Raw genomic sequence first — 17,134 nt, forward strand, 5'->3', positions numbered from 1 at the left:
ACAAAATTCAACCACTTAAAATGCTTAAAATGTTACTGCTCTTTATTCAGTCGAGTAGTTAATGGCATACACCATAAATTGCTTTCTGCAGGACTGGTTAATTCTGGTGTTGGTCAGCTCGGTTCACGCAGGTGAACTTCATCGTGAGAACAACATAATATATGGGGACCTTGCATGCTGATGTGGATTTGAAATCCAAATTATTTGTTCCAAAATTAGACCAAAAAAGTCTATACATTGCCTAGGGTTGGGGAGTGTCTTTTCCGTTCAGCCAGGCTTTTGGAGGAGGGGGAAGAAGCGAGTTCCTTGTGAGAACAAACAGGGAGTTGTGGCTCTTCTGGTTTGTTTTTATCCTAGCCTCTGGTTGGGATGCTTGGGTTCCTGCTGTGCCCCAGGTTGGTGCTGTCACTGTTATCCTGCCATGTGCTGGGGTCCCCTCTCCAGGCTGGAGAAGAAGATCCAGCCAGGCTCTGAGATAGCTTTCCCAAGAAAAATTTTGCGAATCTCCCACCACCATTTTCAGCTTCAACAAAAAGCTCTGTCATCATTAAATCCTAGCTAGAGCTGCTCAGAGTACCCGCTCCCCTGTTTCTTGGTGGAAGTTTTCTCCTCTCAGCACGCCCTTGACATTGTGTGGGTGGAAGATAGCGGATGGGTGGGCTGCACACGGCATGAGAGCCTGGTTGTGGTGTGAAGGACAGCGTTTTGTGTGGCAGAAGGCCATTTACTGCACTGCCGTTGCCTCTGAGCTGTGTTCGTTTGAGATGTCTCAGGCTTCGTGCCAAACTTGTAGTCCTGTGTAGCTACAGGGGTGCTGTAGTGTCGAACCTCTGGTGTAATTATTTTATAAACCAAGGGGTTTTTTCCCCTCTTTCCTGGTACACACCAGCAGTGTGCGCTGGTTTTGAAAAGTTGATTCGTGGCACATGAATGTTTCCATCAGGTGCTGGACCGTTTAGATTGCGTGGTGCTGCACCTTCCCAGAATAGTATGTAATATATAATATATATAACTTTCTCTTGGAGAAACTTCAGACAGAAACTTGAATTGTTTAATTGCAAATTAAGTCATAATATGAAGCACTTTCCTCTTCAGTTTCTGGCTGTCATGTGCTGTCTTTGCCTGCAATAAATCAGCCTGAGCGTGCTGCAAAGGAGGAACTGCATTGGTCCTTGATGGAGCAACTGCGTGCAGGGAGCAGGTGTGTTCAGAACCATCGGCAAGGAGCACTGGCTGCTTAGGGAAAGGGATTCAGATGGGGCTTGAACCACTGGCAAGTCTCAGAGGAAATCCTGAGGTTTCCTTTTTCTGCTTCCCGCCTTTGTCAACCCTGTAAACACTTAGGGCAGAGAATAGGGAGACCTGTGTTATTAGGAAAATTATTAACATCCTTTTCTGCCAAGCTCTGCACAACTTAATTTTTCTGATCAGCTGAAATGCTCCTTATTCTCTCAGAGTAAAACTCTTAATTTAACTGTTTCATGGCATGAATTCATAGCATTTATGTGATTTTACACGTGAGTTGATTTACAGATCTTGGTTGCTTACTGCAAGGCAATTTCAGTGTGCGGTGGGTCCGAGTAATAAAAGACACTACAAAGGTCAGGAGGTCTATGTGTTCGTTACTGAAAATTGTAAGAGAAAATTGGTGTTACGGTCCCCCTTAACATTTTTGCGAGTCAAGAAAGGGAGTGAGTGCCCTTTGAAGTGGGTGAATAATGCTGGAATTCACCTCACTGTAGGAAATCCCCTGCAGAACAGGAAGGATGGTGAACGTTGTGACCTGAGAGCAAGGTTGGCAGCCCCCCCGCAAATGCCTGGCTGTGCCGTTGGGGTTGCCAGAGTATAGGCAGGGCTGGAGAAGTGATGTGGAAATGAGGGAGGGAGAGTACGGTTTAATTGGCCTTACCTGGCCCAGTTCACGTGCTTTCATTCAGCGGTTTATCTGGTGTTTGCTTTTGGTGTCACTGTTGGAAAGGAGGGCCAGGAAAGAACTGGAGTTTTCCAAGGAGAAGCGGCGTAGTGTGGTGTTTGTTTCCAACGCCTGTTACCATAGTCTCTGGACCGTGATCTGGTTTGGCAGAAGGACAGTGATAGCATCTTTAAGCTCTTGTTTTTTGCAACCTGCAGCATCCGCTGTTGTGGCAGGATTCATGTAAAAGGTTTTTTTCTTGGGGACAGAAATTAGGATATACTAAGAATGAGAGTCATCTTGTAGTATTTCCAAAACATTCAGGTTCCTGTAAACTTGTAAAATTGCACAGCCCCTTGGGATAGGGGCTGCATAAGACAGGTATTAAAATAAAGAGCAGAAAAGGTACCTTGAAAGATGGATGAAAAGCTCAATTCGTTTTGATATGAAACCAAAACCATCAGAAACAAACTGTAAACCATTTTGCACCTTATTTGCAACATGGTTTTGTCAACATGGTTTTGTCTTGATTCCGGGGAGAAGTGTGCTCAGAGCTTGTCTTTTGGTTTGCCTCAGGGCCCCAGGATCTGTCCCAGAGCATCAGGCAGGCACTGGGAGCTGAAGGGGTCTGGCTCGAGCTGAAGAGCTAAATAGGGTGGTCTTAACATTGGCTCTGTGCAGATGTTTCAAGTGGTAAAGAGAGTAGAAACCCCCAAGGCTGGGCACTGGTGTGTTGTCTGTAAAAGCCCTCAGGTGGAGCCTCTCTTGATCGACTCCTTACTGGGCTGGAACTGCTGTAACCCTGTTCCTGATGGAGCTGTTGACTGTGCTGCTGTCTTGGAGAAGAGGTTCAGGACCAAGGTAAAGTTTTCTCGAGTGCCATCAAGTGAGAATCTTCACACGAGTTATAACTAAAACCTGGTTGTAATGAGACACAACAATTTAATCTACTTTTAATTCAGTCCGCAAACCACTAAAAAGTTCAGGGACAATACAAATGCAGATTTTATGGTGTTTCACAACTCGAGATGGGGAGCTACACCGTGGGTTCCCTGTGGTCCAGCGCAGCTCCCTCCCCAGTGAGGCATTTCTGTTTCCAACGTGACGTTCCCCTCCCCTCTCCTGGGTCCGAACAGGAGTCTGGGGACAGCGTGGCCCAGTTTCCACCTGCAGTGCAAGTCCTGGACACTAAAATGCGTATGTCTGGAAGAAGCACATTAAAGTTTGATGGACTGAAGGAGACAAGTGTTGGTGCTGACCTGCAGGTGGCATGCACAGGATGCTGAATGCGGCTGGGAGGTGGCCTGCTTTATTTTTTTTTTTTTTTTTCCTTTTCCCCCCTCCCAGCCACATTGCAGTGAGCTGCTCCACTGGGCAACTGCCAACATTCAAGCAGCAGTTACATAAGAACAGCTTTTTTTCCTGGAATTTAGGCCCGCTGCTGATGTGTGACCTTCAGCGGTAATTGCCAATAAACGCAGTGGAGATGTTTACAGTCACCGCGGGCTGTGCCGGGGCTGCGGCTCCCGAGCCTTTGCCGGTAGCTGCTGCGCCTGTGGGGCTGCCGATGCTTCCCATCGCCACTGTTGGGTCTGGATTTTATTTTTCAGGGTGAAGATGGGGCGTTCTGATGCTCCTTCCATTCCCAGGGGCTGGTGGGGCCTTGGGCAGGGGCCAGCAAACACCATAACAACCAAATCCAGAGAAGCAGTTTCCTGTGTAATGATTTAGTCCTTTTTAGGATTTGAAGTTAAAGCCCCAGGGTTTTGGGGGTTTTTCTATTTTTTATTCAGTATGACCCTTCTTTATGCAGCTGATAAAACGGTATCCAGCAAAATACACCTGCAGACCCACTCAATATCGTTTTGGGGGGTTTTTTATTCACCTTTTCACTTTGGTCTTGAGGTTTCAAGTAGGTGAAAAGGGAACTGAAAATCCTGGTTCAAACAGGGTTGACTGAATTAACCTCAGTGCTTTTAATCTCAATGATAAACTAAAACTATGATAGCTGAGTAAGGTGCAAAATATGTGCTATTTTATGCATCTTCTGGCTGGAGTTGGGAAACGTATTAACCTCTTAAGTGCTGGAGAGATGCATTAGAAATTACTTTCCTTCTAGAGAGAGCTTATGCAGTCATTTCTCTTGTGTATTTTGCACTGAGACAGTGCTTCACTTGTTATGTCTCAAGTGGAGGAAATGCAGGCTCTCATAAATTTTTGTGGGCTGCCTTATATTTTTTTTTCCTTCAGAAATCCTGCAATCTTTGGACGGTTTGTATTGCACGAACTGGAATTGGTGAGCTTTTTGGAAAACACAAGTGGAACATTTCTTATAGCTATTTGTAACAAAAAGAAGTTATACCATCTTACTAGTTAATTAAAGCTGCTAATGTAAAATGTGTACTGAAGATAGTTCTTACTGTGTTCAGTTATTGTAAAAGACCTGCCAGATTGAGGATTTAAAGAGAAGCAAGTGATTGCACTCCCTTTGAAAGGTCAGTGGCATATCGGAGGCTGAGGTCTCTAACTTCAGGAAAGCCCCAGGCCAAGTAAAACGTGCTTCCTCACTGAAAACTCTGGAAAAGGAGAGAAGGCACTCCTGCAGGCAGATCCCAGTGACCTTTTAGTGCAGGCACTGACAGCCCTTATGCCAAATTTCCCACCTCATTGTCTGGCAGTGCACAAAGCCTCTGCCCCTACACTGAGATAAGGCAGCTGGAGGAGTTCAGCCACGTCCCCAGTCTGGGTGTGCACCGCAGCAGCAAGGCGAGGGGGGTGTGAGTGTGTGGCTGCTGCTCCATCACACGCCGGTGGGAGATGGGGGGCTGCCTCTGCCCCACTGTAAATCCCCTGTTTCTTCTGCGAAGGCTGGGAGAGCTGCATGGCTTGGAGGAGCTTGTGCCAGGACAAAGTGCTACCCCACACCTCCCACTGCCTCTTAATTGATGGAGGTGTGAGATCCTCTGTCACTGAAAATACACTGCTCAGCACCTTTGGTGCAGGTCTGAACTGTAATGTGGGAAGTCTGTCAAAGCATCTCAGTGCTCTTGGTTCCCAGTTACTCCCCTCTGCCCTGACACTCATCCATAGCCAGTCAAATGTGTGTTTGACAAACACCTACGTATCATCTGCAGAGGCTAGGAATTTCCTATCCAAATTTTTTCTTGGTTCTGCAAGTTAACAGTGTTGGCTTTACAAAGGGGACTTGGCAAGCAGGTAACCAACGTGGAGTTTTCCAGTATTATTAAAGAATTATGAAGGACAGCAATGTAATTGGTGCTGTAGTCTGTTGTCGTGAATCGGACTAGGTGGTGCTTTGCTCTGTGTCTTACAAGTAAGAGTTATACTGAATGTATTTCACAGAGCAAAGAGGAGAAATTCAGAAAAGGGAGGAAAAAGTGAAAAGGGACTTCCAGGACTGTGTCTAAACAGCTAGTCCCACTGGGACTCCAGCTGATAGGGGAGATGGTAATGCAAGAGCTGTGGCGGAGGGCAATAGTTTCAGAATAATGTATAACCAAGACCCTCCCTCTGCTACTTTGCATCTGGATATACAACCCAGCTATCAGAAGCTTCACGTGATCTTTGGCTGACTGACTCTGTAGCTGTGTTTTTCCCCTTTTTATTTCCTCTTCTATGCCAAATCTCTCCCCCCACCACCCTGATAATTAGATGCCATATGCATGGAGTTGGGTTGGTTCCTGAATTTGCAGATTTCAAGACCAGAAGGGACCGCTGGTCCCTTAACCTGACTTCCTGCACAGCATGGGGCGTCTCATTTCTCGCCATCGCTTCTCTGCTGAGCCAGATCAGTTTAGTTTGGCTAAACTGCTTCAAAATGCTCCGTGTTGATCCTGAAGAGCTCCCAGGACAGGTGTCTGTTTACTATTGCCCCGCACCAGCTAGTCAGCTTTGTATCCCATTTAGCTACTGGTTGGAAAGTGACCTAAAGGAGGTGTGTGATAGTTTGGGAAATGGCATCAGCCTGTGCAAGTTAAGCAGTCTGAAATTTGTCACCTCTCAGTCCTTTGAGCTCAGAGATGGCCTGAATTGTAAGAGGTTTGTGCTGGTTTATCTGTTACCTTGTCAAAATTCCAAAGGTTGAGGCTGAAGTGAAAAGGATCAGGCTTTTGAAAGGGTTTGTGATTGTGTGCTCACACAAACACACAGTTTTTTTCTGAAAAGATTATTTCCCACCCGTTTGTAACATTACAGTGTGAGATGGTTTTTATCCTATTTTACTGAAGCCACCATGCAGAGCAGACCCAGTCTATGTGAACTGGAATCTCCACCTGCTTTTTCAATGTATTTCAAGCCTCTTCAGCACTCAATGTTCCGGATACTCAACTCCACATAGTTGAGTTCAAGAGAAATTTGGAGAAAAGCAATCCTGAGGCTTTAAACCTCAGGTTTTCTGTATTTCTTCAGACCATTTCTACTTTTTATCCACAATACTAGTTGTTTGAATTTTCTGTGAATGACAGTATTAGACAACTTTCATCCTATTATTTTGAAAGAAAAATGAAAACAAAACTTTACCTTCCTAAAAACATAAAGGAAAATGACCCTTCCATATCTCATAAGTTGAGATGTAATGGTTTTGTACTTGAGCTTGTCACTTGCTTTGGTGGTTTTTGAGGTGGATACATCCACTGTTGAGTCAGATAAAGACCATTCTGGGAAACATGCGTAGTCTGTGTTGGGGAAATGGATGCTAGAAGCATTACGGTCACCAACAGGTCAAAGAAATTGTAATTCTCCTGTTACAGCTAATGCTGAGTGGTTTATTTGCCAGCCTTGCGGGAATGGAAACTTCAGAGGAAGAAGGGTTTTTTTTTTCACAGCAAGTTGAAAGGAACTTTTTCTACTGTTAGCAAAAATAAGACATTTTCTCTGACCCCGCCACCCACCACGCTCCAGTTTAAAAGCTGTCCACTGTGTCTGCGGCACTCACCTGTCTGCTGTTCAGTATTCCACAAACTTACCCTTACCCCCCACTCACTTTTCTTCTCAGTGGAGAGCTGAGGTATATGGAGGCACAAGAACTCCAGCAAAATTACTCCTTCAGTAGTACTCTTCCACCCTATTTAATCCTTCTTGTCAAGCATGAGCTGATACTTTGCTGTTGTGGTACACAGGATAACACAAAGTGTAGCACAGTAACTATAGCTTAATAATTCCTTGCTATTTTAACCTGTTTTGACTCAAAGAATAACAATTTCATTATTTGGAGCTTATATGCTTACAGAAAGATTGCTGAAGGCCATGCTTATTTGGAAGCATTGCCAAGGGCAGTAGCTTTTGCTTGCAGATGAGTGTTTGAGGCTGGTTCTAACATGCTGATCTATTTATACATGCTGTCTGTGCTACAGTGGGAAGGCACAGGAATTTGCTAGCTAGAATATGTACCTTTTCCTTCTCCAGTTTAAGTTGGAAAGATCAAACTTATTTCGTGCCGATTCTTTGTCTGTGCTGGTTTTCAGACCCAAAATGTATACGTATGTTTGATTAATTTGGGGTCGTGGTATAAGCCCAGGAATAAGGAAGCTTTCATTGGGAATCCAAAGTCCGGTATGTTATCTTGTGGCAGTCGTGTCCACACGACCTGCCAGCTTCAGTCGCCCCTTCCCTGGAAGCAAGGTACCTAATTTCCCTTACAGGGGCACGTGCACAATTTCCTTGCTGTTGACTACTTGAGAATGGCGGAATTTTTTGCTTTGCTGCCAAGCAGGTGGTGCAGACGGTGTCTGCAATCAGAACAATGTGCCCAGACTCCCTAATGACTTGATAGGGCGTTAACCAGTGTCCAGCCTCAAGCAGCACAGTTTACGGAGCAGGCAGCGCAGGAACTGTGTGTTCCTCTGCATAAATGAGGTTCTTCCTGTCAACTTTTGGTCCTCTGGCTTAAATACTCCCTGCTTCGATTGGACCAGAAGAGAAATGGTTTGCATGCTTGCGAAGTTTCCAAGAGTGGTGACAATGCAAGGAAACGGTGTAGCAAAGGCCGTGTGAATTAGCCAGGAGGAAAGTCCATTAGGAGAAGAACGGAGAATGGTTCTTCCTGGCCAAGGAGCCCCTGCCCATGTGCTCGCTCCTCTGGCTCCTTCCTGGGAAGTGGAGTCTCTCCTTTCTCCATATTTAGACTTCTGGATCTCATGGCCTTCCTCTCCATTCACAGTGCGTTTCCTAGGCTGCAGCAGATATTGGGTTAAAATAACCACGGTTGCTCTCCCAGCCTGTGCTTGATTTGTCTGTCTAGTTCGTGTGCCCTCTGGGCAGACACGGACAATGAGTGGCTGACTTAATTTGGAATTACTGTATCGTCCTTGTCTTATTCCTTAGTGTGTGCTCCTGAAAAGTTAATTTACCCACAGTAAGCAGGCGGTTTCATTTGAATGTTTAGGTCTCTGTTGTACGTCTAAGCTCTACTAGATAAAAGTTGCTCATCTTCATCTGTTTCAATGTGACGATCAGCATTTTAAATTTGAGAAGCTGTCACCGTTAAGTCTCTTATTTCATTGCTCGTGTTGGTCCTATATCTTGTATCTTTTATCTCAGGAAAAATATGTTTATAGATGAGAATCCACTGAAAGCATGCTGTTTTAAACTAACATTGTAAGGCTGCTGCCTTTCTGTGACACGCAGCCCTGACTTCCTCCTCCTCCCTGCTGCCTTCGCCCCCTGCACGTTGCAGGTCCCGGGTGTGCAGTCTGAGCAGGCTGTCCGTCCCTGCGTGGCAGGCCTGTGTGCACCTGCAGCCAAAGATTTCTGCTTGTGCCTCTGCGTTCATGCAGAATACTTTGGGATGTTCAAAGGATACCTGCTAAATTTTCAAAATGCAGCCCGTTTAGCAGCTGGGTGGGTGGGAGGGTATAAACAGTAATTACGGCTAGAATTCACTTGTGATGATTCAGCTGAAGTCAAGGGCTTTGCTAGCTCCCTTCCCCTAAGTGTTGACCACTAGATTTCTGTTGGGATGAAAGATTCCTGAAGAATGACTAATTTTTCTGCATTTTACTTTCAACTAGCTGCCGCAACCTCCAGAAACGGAAAGCTCTGTAGAGGTGTGTCACTCACCTATATTTGTACAACAGGCAAATATTGGTGTTTTGAAGTAGTCTGGTGGAGTGTCTTGTTGGTAAAAACCCCTGTGAAATGTGTGTTCCTGCGTGGTCTTAAAGAAAAAATAAGTAGGTTTGGTTCAAGTGGTTTAATCTAGTGCAGCATCAGTGTGATAGTCTGAAAATAGTAAGGATGTAAACCAGTCCCAAATCTTTGTTTCAGCCATTTCCCTTAAGCTTTTAAGAGGGGCACTGTGAAGAGTCTCCTCTCAAATCCTGCATTAACAAAATGAGACTTTGTTTCTCTGGCTCCTAATACAGAATTGGGTTTTTTCCTTTGTCTCACATACTTAAAAACTGTGATGAGGAAAGGGAGGTGTCAGAAGGTGTTAGTGGAAGCCCAGAGCAACTGGGTGTCCCATGTAAAATGCCACAGTGAAACAGCTTGTGGTCCCTTCACATTTTCAAGGTTGCTTAGCTCTATGGTAAATTAGATATGTAGGCACATTTCCTTTATGAGGTAGCCCAGCATCAGATCGCTTACAATGGCTTATTTGCTGAAATAAAGGCATAAGAATTTATGCAATCTAAAATTCTTTTGAAATTAGTGGGACATCCAGACATGGTACTAGTAGATTGTAAAATTGGGTGCTATGTCAGTGCAAATCTAAGGGAAACAGCATGAAAGACAAAGTCTAGGACAGTGTCAATTCTCTGAGCTATATAAATATGAAGAATATAAATATGTTGTGAAATCATGAAAGAAAAAAAATTGATGGTAGTTGAGACCTTTGTATATGTAATTTTTGTGGAATAGTGTTTGAATGTAAACTGAAACTCTGAGTGGTCATAGAATGATTTTGAGATGTTTGGGAGATGGCCCCTGGTTTAAGATGGAGTCCCTGTATAGAGCAGTTGTTCCTAACTCTTTCAGAATGCTTTAAAGCAGCAAAACTTCAAAGTATTTAGGTTTACAAAATGGCAGTTCCATTCCTGAAAATTAATATCTGAAATGAGAGATTTGATTTGGAAACATGCGCGTGCCAAGGGACTTTGTTCAGTGAAACCCCACTGCAGCCCATGGCATTGAACAGGAATCCCATGGAATTTGTAGGAAGGCCTCCGCAGTCTCAAAAGAGCTTCGTTGACCACGGTCAGATACGTTGAAGTACCTGCACTTCCTTCAGAAGTGTGTGTATAGTGGGACGGGGTGTTTGTGTGTGTGTGTCCGTGTATATGTATGCATGGGCATGCTTGGTTTGAGTTCTTAAAACCTTCCGTGTGTTACTGGTAACTAAAATTAGATAGACTGTGTTTTCTTGAAATCCATGAGAATGTGTTGGCATACATGCATGCCAGGGTGGTCTGCTGGCGGGTGGCAGAGCAGGCTGGCTAAGAACTGCCAGAGCTAACTGAAGGCAGATGTTCTGTTTCGATAGCTTGTCAGTCGATCTTCCTCATCTCCCCCTTGCTTTCAGCTGTTACTTCCCTTAATATTTGCCATGAGTGCAAAGATGTTAGTGTCTCCTTAGTGTTGTTCCGCTTTAAAATGAAATTTCTGCATGCACAGCAGGAGCTTGACCAAAGTCTACCACAGAGGCAACTGGAGGATCATAGAAGGGTATGTACAGCAGTCAAGCACGTTCAGAACTAATCCTCTACCTTTTCCTTTCGAACAGTGAAGCGTAAGTCGTGCAAGAAACTTCTGTGGTTAACTGCTTGCTGTGGGTCTCTTGGAAAAACTACGACGAGTTTACAAAACAGGGTGCTGGAGCACCTTCTCTTGTGTTAAATGGGGAGAGCAAGTGCTTGGCTGCTCTGAATCAAACCTCTGATCCGGGTCTAGTCTGTTCGCACTTTCAAAGCGCTCCCCCTTGGTGATGATCACACAGTTATGAAGTGAGATCCATCAGTGCTGGTGGAGTCTGCCTGCTCTGGCCACACCTTCCCCTTCGTAAACAGCCAAGCTGCAAAATCAAGGTCGTTAATGCGTTTCTCAATTTCTTCTGCTCTTGTAGCTGGGAACAGAATAGCAGCAGTTTTTATAACTCTGTCTCTCTTAAATATTCTTAAAGATGCTCTGTTTTCAAGATTATAACAGGTTTTCGATATCGCTTAAACGAAATTGTGTATCGCATCTGCTCTACTAGATGCGTACTATCATCTTTTGTACTACTTACTGTTAGTTTACCTTGATGGTGGATGCAGATGAAACTGAATGTTGTTGAGTTCAGGGTTTGGTTTTTTTTCCTAGGTAGCATATTTGATTTTTCTTATTGCTCCCAAACATCTGATATTTGTTTGCATACTGTATGCATCAAAGTGGTGTACAACAGTAACATGATGGTTAAGGAACTATTCTGGAGCCAAGCATTGCAGCTGAATTAATTATAACATTTCTTAAATACCACTTATTTTTTCTCCCCTCTACTTTGATCCCATACTCATACACTTCTTAGCTAACACAGTGGGTTTGAATAATTTTGTAGGAAACAAAGTGTTTCTTCCCAATTAGAATTCAAAATGCCAGGGAATGTGGCTTGCCAAACCTCCAGAATCATGGATCTGTATGCTTTCAGACTAGAAACAACAAATGCTGGATATGTGTTCCCACTTGTATTTTCTGGTTTCTTGTCCTGTTTTGGATACTCTACTGCTACAGACAATGGAGGTGCTGCAGGTCTGTCCTTAGGGCCAGAGCTCCCAGTGAGGTTTCTCCACTCACCTCAGCTATTTTGACCATGAAATTGCCTTCTACTCCACAGTGGACCAAAAAGTCAGTCTAGACACAACCCCAGAAGCTTTAGTAACCCTTCGGAATTCAGGAGGAGGTGGAGTTCACTGAACAGTAGTTCTTAAGGGTCAGTGTGTGGTGTTACCTTTGTAGTAAGTAATAAAAATTACTGGGTTTACATGCCAGTTGATAGGATGACAGCCAGTTAGTTTAACGGAAGAGGAAAAAGGTAATGTGAGAATTCCACTGTAACTTGATTTTCAGCATAGGGCTTACATGGGTATCAAGCTGCCTTTCTAATCAGTACACATGTAGAAGGAAGATGTAGTTAAGTTTTTCTGAGGTTTTTTTTGTCTGGTTTGGCCTTGTTCTGTCATATAGCCTTCCTTACCTGCCAGACTGAGAGCAGGAAGATGGTTAAAGCTCTGCATGATGTACTAAACACTCTCATGTTGCTGTCAGTCAGAGTAGTTCCTCTGGGATAGGATTTTACTTGAGCTTTTCAATTTAGTCTCTTGCCTCTCCTACATGTTAACTGTTTGGCCCAAGCAGTGATAGGAAGCGTATGCCCCTTGGAAAAGTGCTCACCACCCACTGTTGCTTCCAAAGTAACTTTTTTCTCTTTTTTGGGGACTTTTGAAAGCAGCTGGTTGGAAAGCTCTTTGTGTTTAATTTACATCTTGTCTCCCAGCCGTTTTCCCCATCTCCATCTGATTCCATGAAATGCAGCTCCTGTGCTGCAGCTTTCACACAGATAATCTAGAGGAGTGATTTGCAATCTGCTGAAATGCAGGGACAGAGCAGGAGGTGGGAGCCCTGAAGGTAGCACCAGCCTTGCGGGGGCGGCAGTGATCCCTGGCCGGCTGCAGGCAGGTGCTGAGCTTCTCCGTTTGGAAGTGATGTCTGAAATTCCAGAGAGGATTGTAATGTCCAGACAGATTTTTGTCTTTCCAATGCATTGGGGTATAAGGATTTCTAAGCTGCCTTTTGTGGGTGCCAGCTTTGTGTCAAAAGCAGCGTGGCTGTGGCAGTGCTGGAGTTTTGGATGAGCCAATTAACGCCCATTTACGTTGTTCCATTTACTTATTTGTGTTCTAAAGGCTTCTTGTGAAATTTTAACAAGTAAGGTTTTGCTTCCATGACAGCTAATAATGAAACTCGTAGTTAATGACATTTTAAATCCTTAGTCAGACAACTAATTTGATTGAAATACAACTGAAAATCTGTGTCAAGCAGCATTATTTTTGGCTGGGTTTGTTTTGTTGGTGCTGTGTGGTGGTTTTTTTTTCAATCCCCTTCCCCCCACCTCGGGCTGGTTTGCTGTAACCACAGCACGCTGCCACTACCAGAGCAGTAGCTCCCAGTTAAAATAATCGCCAGCCTTTCTTTTTGCACAAAGACCTTATAAAAACCTGTTAATCCAACTGCAGTGTTTGTGTATCTGCCGGTTGCTGGCAGTACCGCCAGCTTTTCTGCGGCTCTCTGAATTCCTGGGAATTCCTGTAAAGACTTAAGGGAGAGCGGCGCAAGGTCCACAAGTTAACGTTCAGTGTGGGAGGTGTTTTGATCTCCTCTGGCCTCCGCTGACGGCAGCGGGTGCTCCCCGGGGCTGGGATGTCGGGTTATCTGAGGACCGGTGTCCGCGGGCTCATGTGCTCGGATGCTGACTGCTGGCGTGACTGGGCGGCTCGGGCAGCTGCCAGCGGGGAACAAAGAGCTGGGATACAGCAGGGATTGCTCGGGTTTCCGCTCGGCAGCTGACGGCGTTAGATCGCCTCAGTTGCTGACGGAGGGGAGAGAGCCCCTGTAACATCGGTGAAATGGCAAAATAGGATAGGTTTGAGAGGCTGGGACTGCTTGCTCACAAAGCCATTCCTGATGTTCCTGTGTCTCTAGCCCTCCTCTTCATTTTGTGTTGGTGCTTTACAGATGCCACGTTTTTGCATTTAAAACTCAGACAATAGGTCTTAACTTTGAAAAAAACCTCTCTTTGAGAATAAACTCTGTCTAGAAAGTTTTAGCACAAAATTGAACTGTAGCTTTTTCTTGTTCTGGGAACATGTAGTTTTATTTGAGCCCCATGAGACCCCCCTGGTGTCCCATCCTGTCCGAGCACATTTGGAGGTGCTCACTGGATTTTTCCCATCTCCAGGGTTGCGGTTCCCTCTCCCTCACTGCGAGTAGACTAATGATAACAGCAGTCCCCTTGCTACTGAATAGAAGTAGTTTGATTATTCATTAATCTCACATCGTGATTTCATTATCCTTTTTGAATCAAGGGTGAGGCACTCAGGCAAGTTTTGGTCAACCGTTACTATGGCAATGTGAGACCAGCGGGACGGCGCGAGAGCCTGACCACCTTCGGCAACGGCCCCTTGTCTGCTGGAGGCGCCAGTAAAGCCGGGGCAGGAGGTAGGATGTGCTCCTGCTCAGCAGTGCTTCGTGTCATCTGCCCTGCCGGGTGCTGTGTGTCCCTATCTGCCTGACAAATCACGTGAAATAGGTTTTTGGGGTTGGGTTTTTTTTCCCCTTTTGGACTTTTCTCCCCCACTCTTCTGTCCTATGAAATCCCAGAAAAGAAGAAATTATCCACATGGATGGGGAAGCCATCCTGCTTGCCTGTTGCCACTGGTTTTGGAAACCAACGTGTTTTAACTCTCCTTGAGGGATTCTGCTTTAGGCTGAGCGGAGCATCGCTCTCCCGTCTCCGATCATGTCAACTGCTTTTTTTTTTTTCCCCTCATGCAGATGAGAGCAGCATTCTTGTTCTCCTGACTGCATTTGAGGAGGTACTTGAAAATTAAGCAGGCAGAGCTTTTTATACTTTTCAGAGACTGTCTTGGTTTTGCTTGAATTTTGTGATTTTGCTTTGAATGAATGTACTTAGTAAACTTTTATATATATTTACAATAATATTTGGAAAATGTGCTCACAAGGATGTCAGATTATTAACCATATCTGAAACAAAACCATTTCATTTTATTACAGACAGATTGCAGGGCAGGATGAGCAAAACATCGGTTTGAAGTCAGTTGGAAAGTGCATTTATTTCATTTGAGACTATACTAAATAAGTCAGTAATGTCACGCACGTTTTGTCAAAACGCAGTTCAGTGGGTTTTCCCTCTCCAAAATAAAGACGGGTTAATCCTGTTGAAGGCAGGCTTGATCAGAGACAAGGAAAAAAAAAGGAACAGATTTCCCTCTCTTTTCTGAAGTTGATACATATTTAATTTGTCCTTCTGTTGTGCTGCCTACTGCCATACTCTTCTCCTTTCTAGAGCATTGGCTTTGCCATCCTCTGGAATTTGTCTCAGCTTTTCTCCATCCCCTCACTGGTCTTGCAGAGCCTCTACCTCTCTTTATATCCCTGAATTCACGCTGTTTCCAGAACCCTCTATCAATATGCCAGCCCTCTTTTCATCTTGTGCTGCTAACGAAGGCACTGGTGGCAGGTGCCCTTTCCCGTTGCCAGCCCAGGCTGTCCTTCCTCAGGACACCACCTCCCGCAGACCCGCACATAAGAAATCCATGTCAGATGCCTGTCTTCCAACATGCCCAATATGTGCTTTCACTTACAAACTCTTCTTGCAGAAATGTTAGGAGCAAAGTTGATCACTGTTAATGAATGTGGGCACACCATTTAGTCTAGCTTAATAATTTAAACCAGGAGAGAGGTGCCATCACCGTAGGGTAGCAGGGTTTGAAGCTCAGCCTGTTTCTTGTGGTCATCTTTATAGGAGGAAGCTCCGGATCAAGTTCAGTGAGCCGAGGTGAGATGAGTTTGGCGGATGTCCAGTGTCATCTGGATAAAGAAGGCGCATCCAACCTGGTCATAGATCTCATCATGAATGCCACCAGTGACAGAGTCTTCCATGAGAGCATCCTGCTAGCCATTGCCCTTCTGGAAGGTGGGAACACTACAATACAGGTAGGGAAATGGAGAACCTCAAGCTTGTAACTAAAACATGTTGGGAAGGGAAGTGTTTTTATGAAATCCAGGAAACCTGAGGAGGTTAAGGAGATGGAAGGGGAAATGACAAAATGATCTTTGACCTGTAATTAAGAAAAATAGCAGTGTCTGCCATGCAAAAGTTAACTTATTAAATGTTTGCATGGGCACTAGGAAATTGAGGTATTTCCCAGGGTAATATAGAGGAATGTGTAACAAAAGAGCTTTGTAGCAAAAGTTAACGTGACTACTTTTATGAGTAAGTGTGACTGCAACCTGTTCACAGACTTTCACAACTAGCTATTTGATTTCAGACCGGAATTTAAAATAAGTGTTTGGTAAACTCCAGAGCACCACTGTTCCCCTGTAATCTTACTGTCCTTCATTTCTGTGTTTAAAGTAAGGCTTTGGTTTCCCTAAATGAGAATTGAGCCTGGTATGGATTTTAAAGAACATACACCAGCTAGCTTGTACACTATTCCACCAAACAGGAAGTAAAACTTTATTACAGCAAACATGCCTGCAAAGATTATTGAACATGTAGTATCTTATTCTTTTGACATTGCCTGTGTTCTATTTGCACACAGTCAGTTTCTGTCTTGGAGAGTGGGCTTTGTGCATAACTGTTCCAGTGAGTGTTGTGCCTCTCCTACCCCACTGCTGTGCATTTCATGTGTCTGAACTAAACAATCGGTGATTTGTTTAAGAAGGTCAACATTGCAGCTTGTTCCTCACTAACATTTTCGGAAAAAAAAAATCCGTTATGCACGTGGCCTGCTCTTTCCAGTGCAGTATAACCACTCCCCAGTCCTTCATTTGTTTCCACCCTGAAAACCAAACCACTGGAAGACGCAGTCTGCCTCTGCTATGGCTGCAGCAGCTAAGAATCACCGCAGGGACAACTTAATTCTTAGTGGATCTCTGTTGCAATTTCTGGGAGAAATATTTGAACAGATTGAGGGTAGCACCCTGTGTTGTGCTTAGCCTGATCTAACTGCAGGCTGTTGCTGAAATGGACCATCCTGTTCTGGTTAGCTCTGCTCATCCCCTCTCCGTGGCACATGTGTCTGTGGGGTGTGTTGAATTAAGTGGCTGCTCTGATAGAAAACCAGCCTGCCAGTGAAAACAGGTTTGATCCCATAGAAATGTCTGGCTCAAACCTGACCAGAGATGTGCTGAAGAGCAGCAGCACGTGGTGAGATTTAATTAAGTGTAACGTGGGGCTGAATTCTGACTAGTTATAGTTGATCATTACGGTTAAAACATGTGCTAGGTCTCTACAGCAGCACCTCTTGTATTCATCCAAACTTCCTTTGAGGGGAGAGGGACCATTCTTGGGCTCCTTCACTCTCTCTGTAATCAGTACACTTTTTTTCCCCTCTGTGTATGTGCTCTAGAGTGAAGTTTCTTTGCAAAAGACAGAGTAGGAATCAAGCATTTAAAATCCCATGTCACCTTAAACTGCAATGACAGGAT

General features: G+C 44.6%; 1 protein-coding gene across 1 annotated transcript in view; it reads left to right on the forward strand.

The window, feature by feature from the left end:
• Positions 1-17,134, forward strand: part of ITPR1 (inositol 1,4,5-trisphosphate receptor, type 1) — a 162,150-nt gene that overhangs the window by 84,704 nt on the left and 60,312 nt on the right. The window contains 2 exon segments of the mRNA XM_010159814.1: positions 13,987-14,119; positions 15,447-15,637. Coding sequence (XP_010158116.1) covers positions 13,987-14,119; positions 15,447-15,637 — 324 coding nt within the window.

Source organism: Eurypyga helias, unplaced genomic scaffold, assembly GCF_000690775.1.
Source record: "Eurypyga helias isolate BGI_N326 unplaced genomic scaffold, ASM69077v1 scaffold29349, whole genome shotgun sequence".
NCBI lineage: Eukaryota > Metazoa > Chordata > Aves > Eurypygiformes > Eurypygidae > Eurypyga > Eurypyga helias.